General features: G+C 33.7%; 1 protein-coding gene across 1 annotated transcript; it reads right to left on the reverse strand.

The window, feature by feature from the left end:
* Nucleotides 1-2,118: 2,118 nt before the first annotated feature.
* LOC140962583 (uncharacterized) lies at nucleotides 2,119-9,664 on the reverse strand. Its single transcript, XM_073421535.1, has 6 exons — nucleotides 9,345-9,664; nucleotides 4,712-5,126; nucleotides 4,402-4,621; nucleotides 3,783-3,939; nucleotides 3,038-3,536; nucleotides 2,119-2,475 (listed from the first exon to the last, which is right to left on the reverse strand). The coding sequence occupies exons 1-6, from the start codon at nucleotides 9,662-9,664 to the stop codon at nucleotides 2,119-2,121; spliced, it is 1,968 nt and encodes a 655-aa protein (XP_073277636.1).
* Nucleotides 9,665-9,964: the final 300 nt, after the last annotated feature.

A 9,964-nucleotide genomic window follows, 5' to 3' on the forward strand; every position in this document is an offset into this window, starting at 1 on the left:
GAATATTTGGGAGGCTTACCCATCCATATCTCATATAGAGTCTTACTCATTCATTCTTGTAAATATTACAAACACCTTTGCTAAATAAACAAGAATATACATCTTTATCAACATAGAAATGGAAACAATATTTTCCTACCAAATCAGATACAAACAAAACATCTCTTAAAAATTTAACTTAAAATTATTGTTCAACAATAAGTAAACATCTCCCAAGCCTTGGCAGCAACTCTTGCCCTATTGCCCATCCTCAAGAAGGTCTCACCTCCCCTGAGCCTCCTACTTCTTTCCATCACCTGCAACTCATTACAGAGATGTGAGCCACAGCCGGTATCTATTACCCAAGAATTAGAGTTAATTGAAATGTTTACTTTGATATAGAACATACCATTTCCAGAACCTTTCTGGGCTAGATATTCCCTACAGTTACGCCTCCAACGTCCAGGCTTCTTGCAGTGATGATAGATGTCAACAGTCTTGTCAGCTTTAACTGGTGTAGCTGCCCTTAACGGGATTCGGAGCTTGCCTCTTCAAGGGCACGTTCTTCTTGGGACCTTGGAAAGAACGCTTCTTTCCCTTCCCATGTGGATCAATCTTCGTACCAGATGAAGAACCAACATAAAGAACCGACTTCTCTTTCTTGATGGTGGATTCAAAGGTCACAAGCATGTTCACCAACTCCTCAAGGGTCGGCTCCATCTTGTTCATATTGAAATTCACCACAAAAGGATCAAACGAGCTAGGCCGTGACAAGAGTAACACGTCAGTGGTCAACTCCAAAGGCAACATCAAATCCATGCCAACGAGTTTGTCCACGAGCCCAATCACCTTTAGGCCATGCTCATGGACCGAGGCCCCATCTCGCATGCGCAAAGTGATCAGCTCCTTGACGGTCGCATGCCTAAGAGGACGTGTTTGCTCTCCAAAGAGCTCCTTGAGATGCAAAAGAATGTCAACAGCACTCTTTGTATCCTCAAAACGCCTCTGCAGCTCATCATTCATAGAAGCCTGCATATAAAACTGGGCTTTCAAGTCATGGTCACACCATTCCTTGTAAGTCTGCAATTCCTCAGGAGTGCAGCTAGTCGGAGCCTCAATAGGGGGAGACTCGGTAAGTGTATATGCTATTCTTTCCGAATTCAAGAAGATTTTCAGGTTTCTTAGCCAAGTGAGGTAATTAGGTCCAGTTAATATGTGTTTGTCGAGTATTCCAGATAGCTGATTGCGAATCGAAGACATTGTCAAATTGTACTGAAAAGTAAGAACAGATAAATGTTGATGACTATTTTAAAATATTTGGTAAGATATAAAGTATGGACTTTTACTTTATAAATTTTCGCTCCCACTGTTTTGACATCTTTCACTACCCTCTAGTGAAAACGGGAAACTCCTTTCCTCAGTAGGTACGCAAGGTCCAATTAGCGAATTATGATCCCGAATAATATCAGCCAATCACAATTCCTAAAAGGTAGTTTCCAATTGCATCTCCATGCAACCCTCTACGTAAACTTTTGTCTCACGTTTGATTAGGACCCAATAATATGACGTCGTTCATCTTTACGTGTCAAGCCTTACCCATCGATGTCGAACCTTAATGGACGGTCGCCATGAGTTCCCTCAATAATATGAGCCGAAATCATGGGAGTTCCACGTAGTTCACATCACCATGTCAATGGATGTCACAGCTTTCCGGCACCCAAGGCCCCCCCAATATTATTGAGCCGAGCCCCGAGCACGGGTAGCGTTCATCATGCACCCATTGTCGATGGAAGACATGGAAATTATAAACAAATTTATAATTCCCCTTTTCGGGTTTGATATTAATTTTGAATCTTATTCAAAATGAGAGTTTTTTAATTTTGAAAGGTCTCATCATTAATTTTATTTAAAAAGCTCGCCATGTTTGATCGTATGTTTGCCGGATTCATGATACTCATCATATGAGCATCTCATATTCTTTCTACTATTTGTATATTCAAGGGTTTTATCTATGCAACTAGCATGAGTATACAGATAAAGATGTGCCAGAATAATTATTTCAAATATTATTAAAATAAAGATTGCTTATACATAGAGTTTCATTGTGAATACTCGGCCAACACTTGGCTCGACAGGCACCTACTCTAACCGTCGAAAATCGCCACCAAAAACAACTGTTTTGCCTCCAAAAGGCAAATGAAGGCTTGAAGGATTGACAAATCTTATTATATCTTTCATGCTTTTATCCAAAGCTTCAAAACAAAACTTATGCGTCATTGGAGTCTCATCCCAAATGATAAGTTTAGATTTTACAATAAGCTCTGCAAGATGACTCCCTTGTTTGATATTGCATGTTGATTCTTCATTGGGATTAAATGGAATTGCAAAATGGGAATAGACAGTTCTTCCACCAGGCAGTAGAAGAGATGCTATACCACTGGATGCCACATTCAAGACAATTTCCCCCTTCGATCTCAAGTATGCAGACAGAGTCTTCTAGACAAATGTTTTTCCAGTACCTCCATATCCATATACAAAGAATACTCCTCCCTTATTTGAAACAACTGCTTTCATTATTGTATCATATACACAACGCTGCTCGGAATTCAAATTATTAATGAGTTTATCATGTTCTTGCGACAAAGATCTTCTGTCAAACTGCAACTCATCATATATTAGTCTATTTGGTGAAGACTGAAAATATTGATCACTGGGAAAGGGCATTGATTGGAATTCACGTAAACTCTTTCCATAGCTTTGCAATAGCTTTTCGATATCAACCAATTCATAACTTCTAATTTCATCCTCATTTAATTCCAATTCTACAAAAAAAAATTAGATAAAAATTAATATATATATAGAAAAAAACACATATATAAAAAAATATTAGTTCATGCATACCTTGGTGTTGCAGCAAGTTACGTCTTTTATATAAAATATCATCAGATAAATATGTCCAACATGACTTCCAAACAACTTTAGGTCGGCTGATACAATTTGATGATAATAGAGTAGCAATTAAAACTCTCAGAGATTGTGCTGAAGACCAATGACTTGCCTCAATAATGCCGTCGATATACTCCTTGTCATCACTCAACAATCCTAATGCATAGCAAGCATCACGAAATGAACGGTATTGAACACCGTTAACAAAAGTTATATCATCATAGCACGTGGCGCCACTGTTTACATTGAGAAGACATCTTAAATAGTACATTTCCCCACAACCAGGAGGAACATAAAAAATGTGTCCGATGGAAAATCTCTGTTTTCTGGGAACAAATTCTCGTGTTTCTTGCTTCCAAACAAACTTCATTGGTAATTCAGCATATGTTAATTCTCTTGCCTCTGGATATTTCTTATTAGCTTCCATCCAAGCAAGAAACATGCTCTGGTTAATAGTAGGTCTATCAAGAACAGTACTGATTTCATCTGAATCTGAAAAAGTAATATTTTGTTCATTCGGAAGATGAAAGCTCAGTCGCTCGACAAGTGGATCTCTGTATTGAATATCAAATCCAAAAATTCTCCAGGCAGCCTCACACGGTGAAATATATCTTTAGTCGTAGTACATATTAACTTCATCAACATTTTTCCCTAAACTCTCATCATTCGAGCTCTTATAGAATGAGGCAGTCACACGATCATGTCCTTTATTTATATACTTGAACAAACATTTGATAGCTCGAGATTGATTGCACCATTCAACATTCATATGGGCTCCGTATCGAATTAACAAATAACGATTATGGGGAACAACAAATCTGTTATCAAGATTAACACCATTCTTGATAATTGTTCACCCATTATCTTTGCGCTTATAACTTGGGTATCTATCCTCGTCAATTGATGTCACTTCAACAAACTTTTTAGGAAAATGCTTTGTACAACGACCGTTAGACATGCATGGAGAGTTCTTTTTTGTTTCGCCGCAAGGACCATGCACCATTAGATCCCGTACTGCACCATAATAAACAGGATCATTTTTTTCATCAGGAATTTCAGTAGAAATGATATGATCTATTGCCTCTGCTGCTGGACATTTGTCTTCTTTACAGAGGAAAAGCAAAATGTGGGCGTGCGGTAATCCTCGCTTTTGGAATTCCACGTATATTACTAACAATATGAGAATAAAAATTAATTATATTTACTAAAAAATATTAATTTTGTAAAATCCAAAATAGTAGTACCACATATATAATTTCAAAAATTATAAATTTTCTACCTGCTTTAACATTCCAAATATTTTATTCTTTCGGAGATCTTTAATCAAGGCATCCAACTTCATTTTAAAGATTCTTTAAACAATATCTGGACGGTCTTCAGCCCTCAACCCATAGTGCTCGATAAATCTCACAATTTCTGGCCATTTTGGATTACAGGTAAATGTGATAAACAAATTTGGGTAACCGGCCCATTTACATATAGCCATCGCATCTTGATAGTTTTGAATCTTATATCTTGCCCCTCCAGTAAAAGAAGAAGGCAAGATAATACGTCTTCCTTGTGTAGATGCGTTTGTTTCACCATGTAAAAGCGCATCATGAAGACCTTTGTACATTTCACATCTCAATTGTTTTTGATGCAGCCGAATATATGTCAACCTTGCAGATTCAACCATTGTGTATGCATCGACAATGAACTATTGAAATAGTCTTCTCGAAAACAAAATACTCGAAGATTAAAAATCTCTATCATGCAGTCGATAAGCAAAAAATTCTCTTAGACTCACTTTTTTTCTTCCTCCAGCACTTGACTTAGATTCTGAAAATGGAATATCTTCTCTATAACCATCCTCACCATATGGAAAAAGTATAGGATATTGGAGAGCAAGATATGCAGGATTCAACTCATTGATACGTTTTAGTTGCCCTGTTTGAGTTTCTACTAAAATATCTCGGTTGCCCAAAGACTCATCGAAATCTCCCACAATTAATGCAGCAACATCAGAAGCAGATGGAAGATTATATCTCCTTCCGTCACCACTTCTTCTACCAGTCAAATTTAATTTCACATCGGATCGTCCTTCCACCATCATTCTTTCTTTGGTCATCCTAAAACACTTGACCAAAACATTGTTTTCATCTAACATTGCCTTCAAATCAGAAACTATCTCTAAATACATATTATTTGTGTCATTATTTTGTCTGAAAAAATATTTCAATTAAATAAAAATTAATTTCTAGAACAAAAAATAGAAAATATGGTACATTCAATATAATAAATAGATTTAAAGATATACCTAACAGCAGAAATCCGATTAGGAATTTAGTTTTCTGTGTCATAAATATACAGCTGAGCAAACTTCGGGGATGCACCTTCACATGGAAGTAGGCTTCTGATTAAATGATAATTCTGACCATGAAGTTTAAAAATTGGAGGGGAGCCGCCTAGATTTAAACTTGAATCTATCTTCCCTCCCATCGACGTGAAGCAAAACATATTATTGTATGATCGGATGCTCTCTAGAAAATGTTTGCTCTTATCACTCACTCCGTTCAATAAAGCATGCAATACTTGAGGAGGTTTTTTTTAAGAAGGAAGTTGTATTTTCCCTTGCATACAACATAGAGAGTACTTAGGATTTCTAGATTTATAACTTCGACATAACCTCTCTTCATACCAGAACATTGCACCACAAAAATCACATCTGTACATTGGATCCCCTATATCCCAATAATCTATATATAAAAGGATATTGTTAAATAAATAAATAACATAACAAAAATTAAATTATTCTCATTGAAAATTTTATAAAAACATAAAATTTAACTATACCGATCAATGTTATTGAGATTCTTTTGTCATGATTATTGCAATCGTTTTGACTGTCCGATATGGAAATTGAATTAATATGAATTGAACCAGATTCTTCAACTGAAAAAAATAAATAAATAAATATTATTGATATAATGCAATAAATATTTATTAAAAATATATTTTAATATTCTAATATTATCACATGTAGAATGAAAATGAGAATTTAAAAAAATTTATTTGATTATTAGAATAACTTAACGTATATTTTCACATTTTTTAAATTAAAGATAAACATTAATAATAATGTTAAAAAATATTCAGGTTAAATATATACTTTGACGAACATACTTCAATTTATGAACAATCCTAACATAAGAGATAGGAAAATCATCACCATTTGTTAGATTAATGATCTTTGAGATATTTGTAGTTGAGCTGCTAGGTATTTCAAAAGAAATATTTCTGACCATTCGGTTTGATGGATTAACTGCACAAAAAAAAATGATAAATATTAAATACAATAATTTATATATTAGAAAAAATCCAAAAAAGTACTTTATTGAATTAAAAAATGATTCCATTTGTAATCTCACTTAACGGAGATACTGATGTTGGAATCAACCTCTTGATTGAACCATGAAAACTAAATCGTTGAGATACTCTGGCTCTCAAATCCTTATTTTCTGTTTAAATATTTACAACATAAAACATTTAAAATAAATAGAACTAATTATTAAAAAAAACAATTATAATGATAATTCACAAGATAAATGTATTCAAATATAACAAAAATAGATAATTGTATTTAATATAATTTTATTTAATAAAGATTATTAACAATAGCCTACTATACAACACCATAATATATTTTGGCCTTGAATTAATTTAACTAACAAAATTAGCTTTTGGGTATGTTAAATTCCATACATATATTTTAATTCTAAATATGTTAATTAACCATTTTTCCTTGTTTATATTATTTTAGTTTATAGTTCTTTGACGTACGATTAATTTTTATTCATCTGAATTAATTGGTGAATTTTTGGTATAAGATTAAAGTTGATAAATTGAAGAGAAATTTATGATTTCATACTATCATTGAATTAAATATATTAGACCTAAAAAGTAAAATAAAATTTAAAATCAGCCCATTTTTTTTATGAAATAGCCCATTTATTTTCCTCACAATTTTGAAGACACGGATGCAGTGCCTATACAATTACAACTTATAATAAACTTACATTTATACATAAGTGTCATTGTATTGAAATAGCCCATTAAGTTTCCTCACAATTTTGAAGACAACAAATAAACAACCCAACAAAATAAATATTGAAGTAGCTCAACCTAACTAAATAAACATTAAAATAGCCCAACCCAACTAAAGAAACCCTAAATCGAGTATATATATATGTGAAGTAGCCCAACCCAACTAAATAAACATTAAAATAGTCTAACCCAACTAAAGAACCCTAAATCGAGTCTATATATATGTGGATGTTTCTAGACTTGCCCTCATTTTTTTCCACACACTATTCACATAAAATAACCGGATCAAGGGGTGACTTTTGGTATCCCTTCATTTCTTTGTACATTTTATCTCAAACCAAAACATTTTCGTTTCTTTCTTCTTAGTTTTTGTTTTGCACCGAAATCATGGTTTCTGTGTTTTTGTTTTTCGGTTTTTTTGATTCATGAAGAATGTTTACATTTTGATTTTTCGTATTTTTCGATCTAATTTTTTTTTTCATGACTGAAAGATATTGAAAAAAATTTAGATCTAAAATTACATGCCGTGTAGATATTCATACTCGGATTTTTTTTTCATATTTTTCTAGTGTGTAATCTTCATGCCGAAATTCATGGCTTGTACAGATGCATACTCGGATTTTTAATCTTTTAAAGCCGAAAAAGGAATGCTTTAAAACATGTTTTTTAAAGCATTATTCATCCTTTTTCGAAAAGTATCTAAAGATCTGTTTCGGGGCACAAGATCTGTTTAGATCTGGTGATGTTCAACCCAGATCTTTATGGTTTTTATTTCTATACCTCAGAAAAAATGGATACGGTGACTAATATATTTAGATCTACTTTCAAATTTTCTGATAAAATATTCGCTACAATTTTATTTAGATGTACAGATTCATACTCGATTTTTTTTATTTTCACGCCGAAATATGAATGCATTATTCATCCTTTTTCGAAAAAGATCTAAAGATCTGTTTTTTAAAGCATAATTTTTTTTTTTGGTTTTTTTTTATTCATGAAGAATGTTTACATTTTGATTTTTCGTATTTTTCGATCTAAATTTTTTTTCATGACTGAAATTACATCGGTTTCGTCGTGAAGATATTGAAAAAAATTTAGATCTAAAATTACATGCCGTGTACAGATTCATACTCGGATTGTTTTTTCATATTTTTCGAGTGTGTAATCTTCACGCCGAAATTCATGGCTTGTACAGATGCATACTAGGATTTTTAATCTTTGATAGGATCGATTAACGTATCAAGAGTGTTTAGAAGGGGGGTTGAATAAACACTCACAATTAAAATGAATCTTTTCGAATTTTGAATTCAGTTTGGTGACAAACTGATTCTCGGAATCTTGTTGGTCAATGACAATCAGTTAAACTAAGAGTAGTTGCGGAAAATAACTGACTGAAAAATAGAATACAAAACTGAAATAAAGTACGCAAGGATTGTTTCTGGATGTTCGGAGATTTCAATCACTCCTACGTCACCCTTTCTATCTCAAGGATATGATTTCCACTAAAAGACTTTGATCGAATACAAGACTTGTACTGACCCACTTCAGTTTGGACTTAACACTGCCAAAATTGAAACTCTTAGCATACAACAGCTTTTATCAGTTCGTGACTGATCTTAGCACAACTGATATATTCTTGATTGAATTACAAAGTGCTAACACGCTCAAAGTGTAGCTTTAGATGCTACTGATATGTGTGATATACGTGAGCTGTGAATTGTGATTTTAGCAGCGTAACAGCAAGCTTCAATAATGCGTTGATGGTTCTTCTTCTCAGCTGCTTTGTTCACTTATTTATATGCTTCCTTTCCAACGGTAACTTGAGATGAATTTGAATCTTTGTATCCGTTGATTTTTTACTTGATTATTCCTTGGATATTGTTTCCTTCATTTATTGTGATGCGGCGTCTTAACTGCTTTCGCCGAAATGCGTTGTTCTAAGCTGTATTGATTTAAGTGCGGCGTTGCAATCTTCTATGTCTTTTTGTCGGTTGATCGTTCTTTCTCGAGACATGTTCAGTTGAAGGGTGCTTTAGCATAAATCAGTTTCCAACTGATCAGTTAGCTGATTTCAGTTATTAAGTCCAGTTGTTGAATGTACTTGCGCGTATCAGTTGGTTGATCAGTTTGTCAAACTCCAGAATCCAGAATTTGGTTTTCAACAATTTCTCCCTTTATGGTGTTTGACAAAACTCAGCAAATAATAATAACTGAATTCTTTTATAGATAAAATAAGAGATTGACCATCTGAATCATATATGTAGATAAAATAAGAGATTTATCAACTGAATCATATATGTAGATAAAATAGGAGATTGATCAACTGAATCATGTACTTCATGAGTACAGAAATGGCTACTTCTGAAAAGAGTATTTCTTCTGCTGTTCTAGCATTTCTTTGATTTCTTCCCCCTTTTTTGTCAAACATAGCCACCTCCTCAGATAGTCTTCGAACGTCAATGGAAAGAATTTTGACATCTGAGGAGATACTTGAGGCAGTAGATTGGAAAAGAGTCTGCATCAAATCTAGTTTATTTGAAACAGAAGATTCTAGTCGCTCAACTCTTTGACTGATGACATCCTGAGTTGTGTAGAGACTTTGAGCTAGACCTTTGTTATTCTTCAACTCAAGCACAGTTCTAGTAAGAGACTCCATGTTTGTCAATGACAATCAGTTAAACTAAGAGTAGTTGCGGAAAATAACTGACTGAAAGATAGAATACAAAACTGAAATAAAGTACGCAAGGATTGTTTCTGGATGTTCGGAGATTTCAATCACTCCTACGTCACCCCTTCTATCTCAAGGATAGGATTTCCACTAAAAGACTTTGATCGAATACAAGACTTGTACTGACCCACTTCAGTTTGGACTTAACGCTGCCAAAACTGAAACTCTTAGCATACAACAACTTTTATCAGTTCGTGACTTATCTTAGCACAATTGATATATTCTTGA

This window comes from Primulina huaijiensis, chromosome 17, assembly GCF_012295235.1.
Source record: "Primulina huaijiensis isolate GDHJ02 chromosome 17, ASM1229523v2, whole genome shotgun sequence".
In the NCBI taxonomy this organism is placed as follows: domain Eukaryota; kingdom Viridiplantae; phylum Streptophyta; class Magnoliopsida; order Lamiales; family Gesneriaceae; genus Primulina; species Primulina huaijiensis.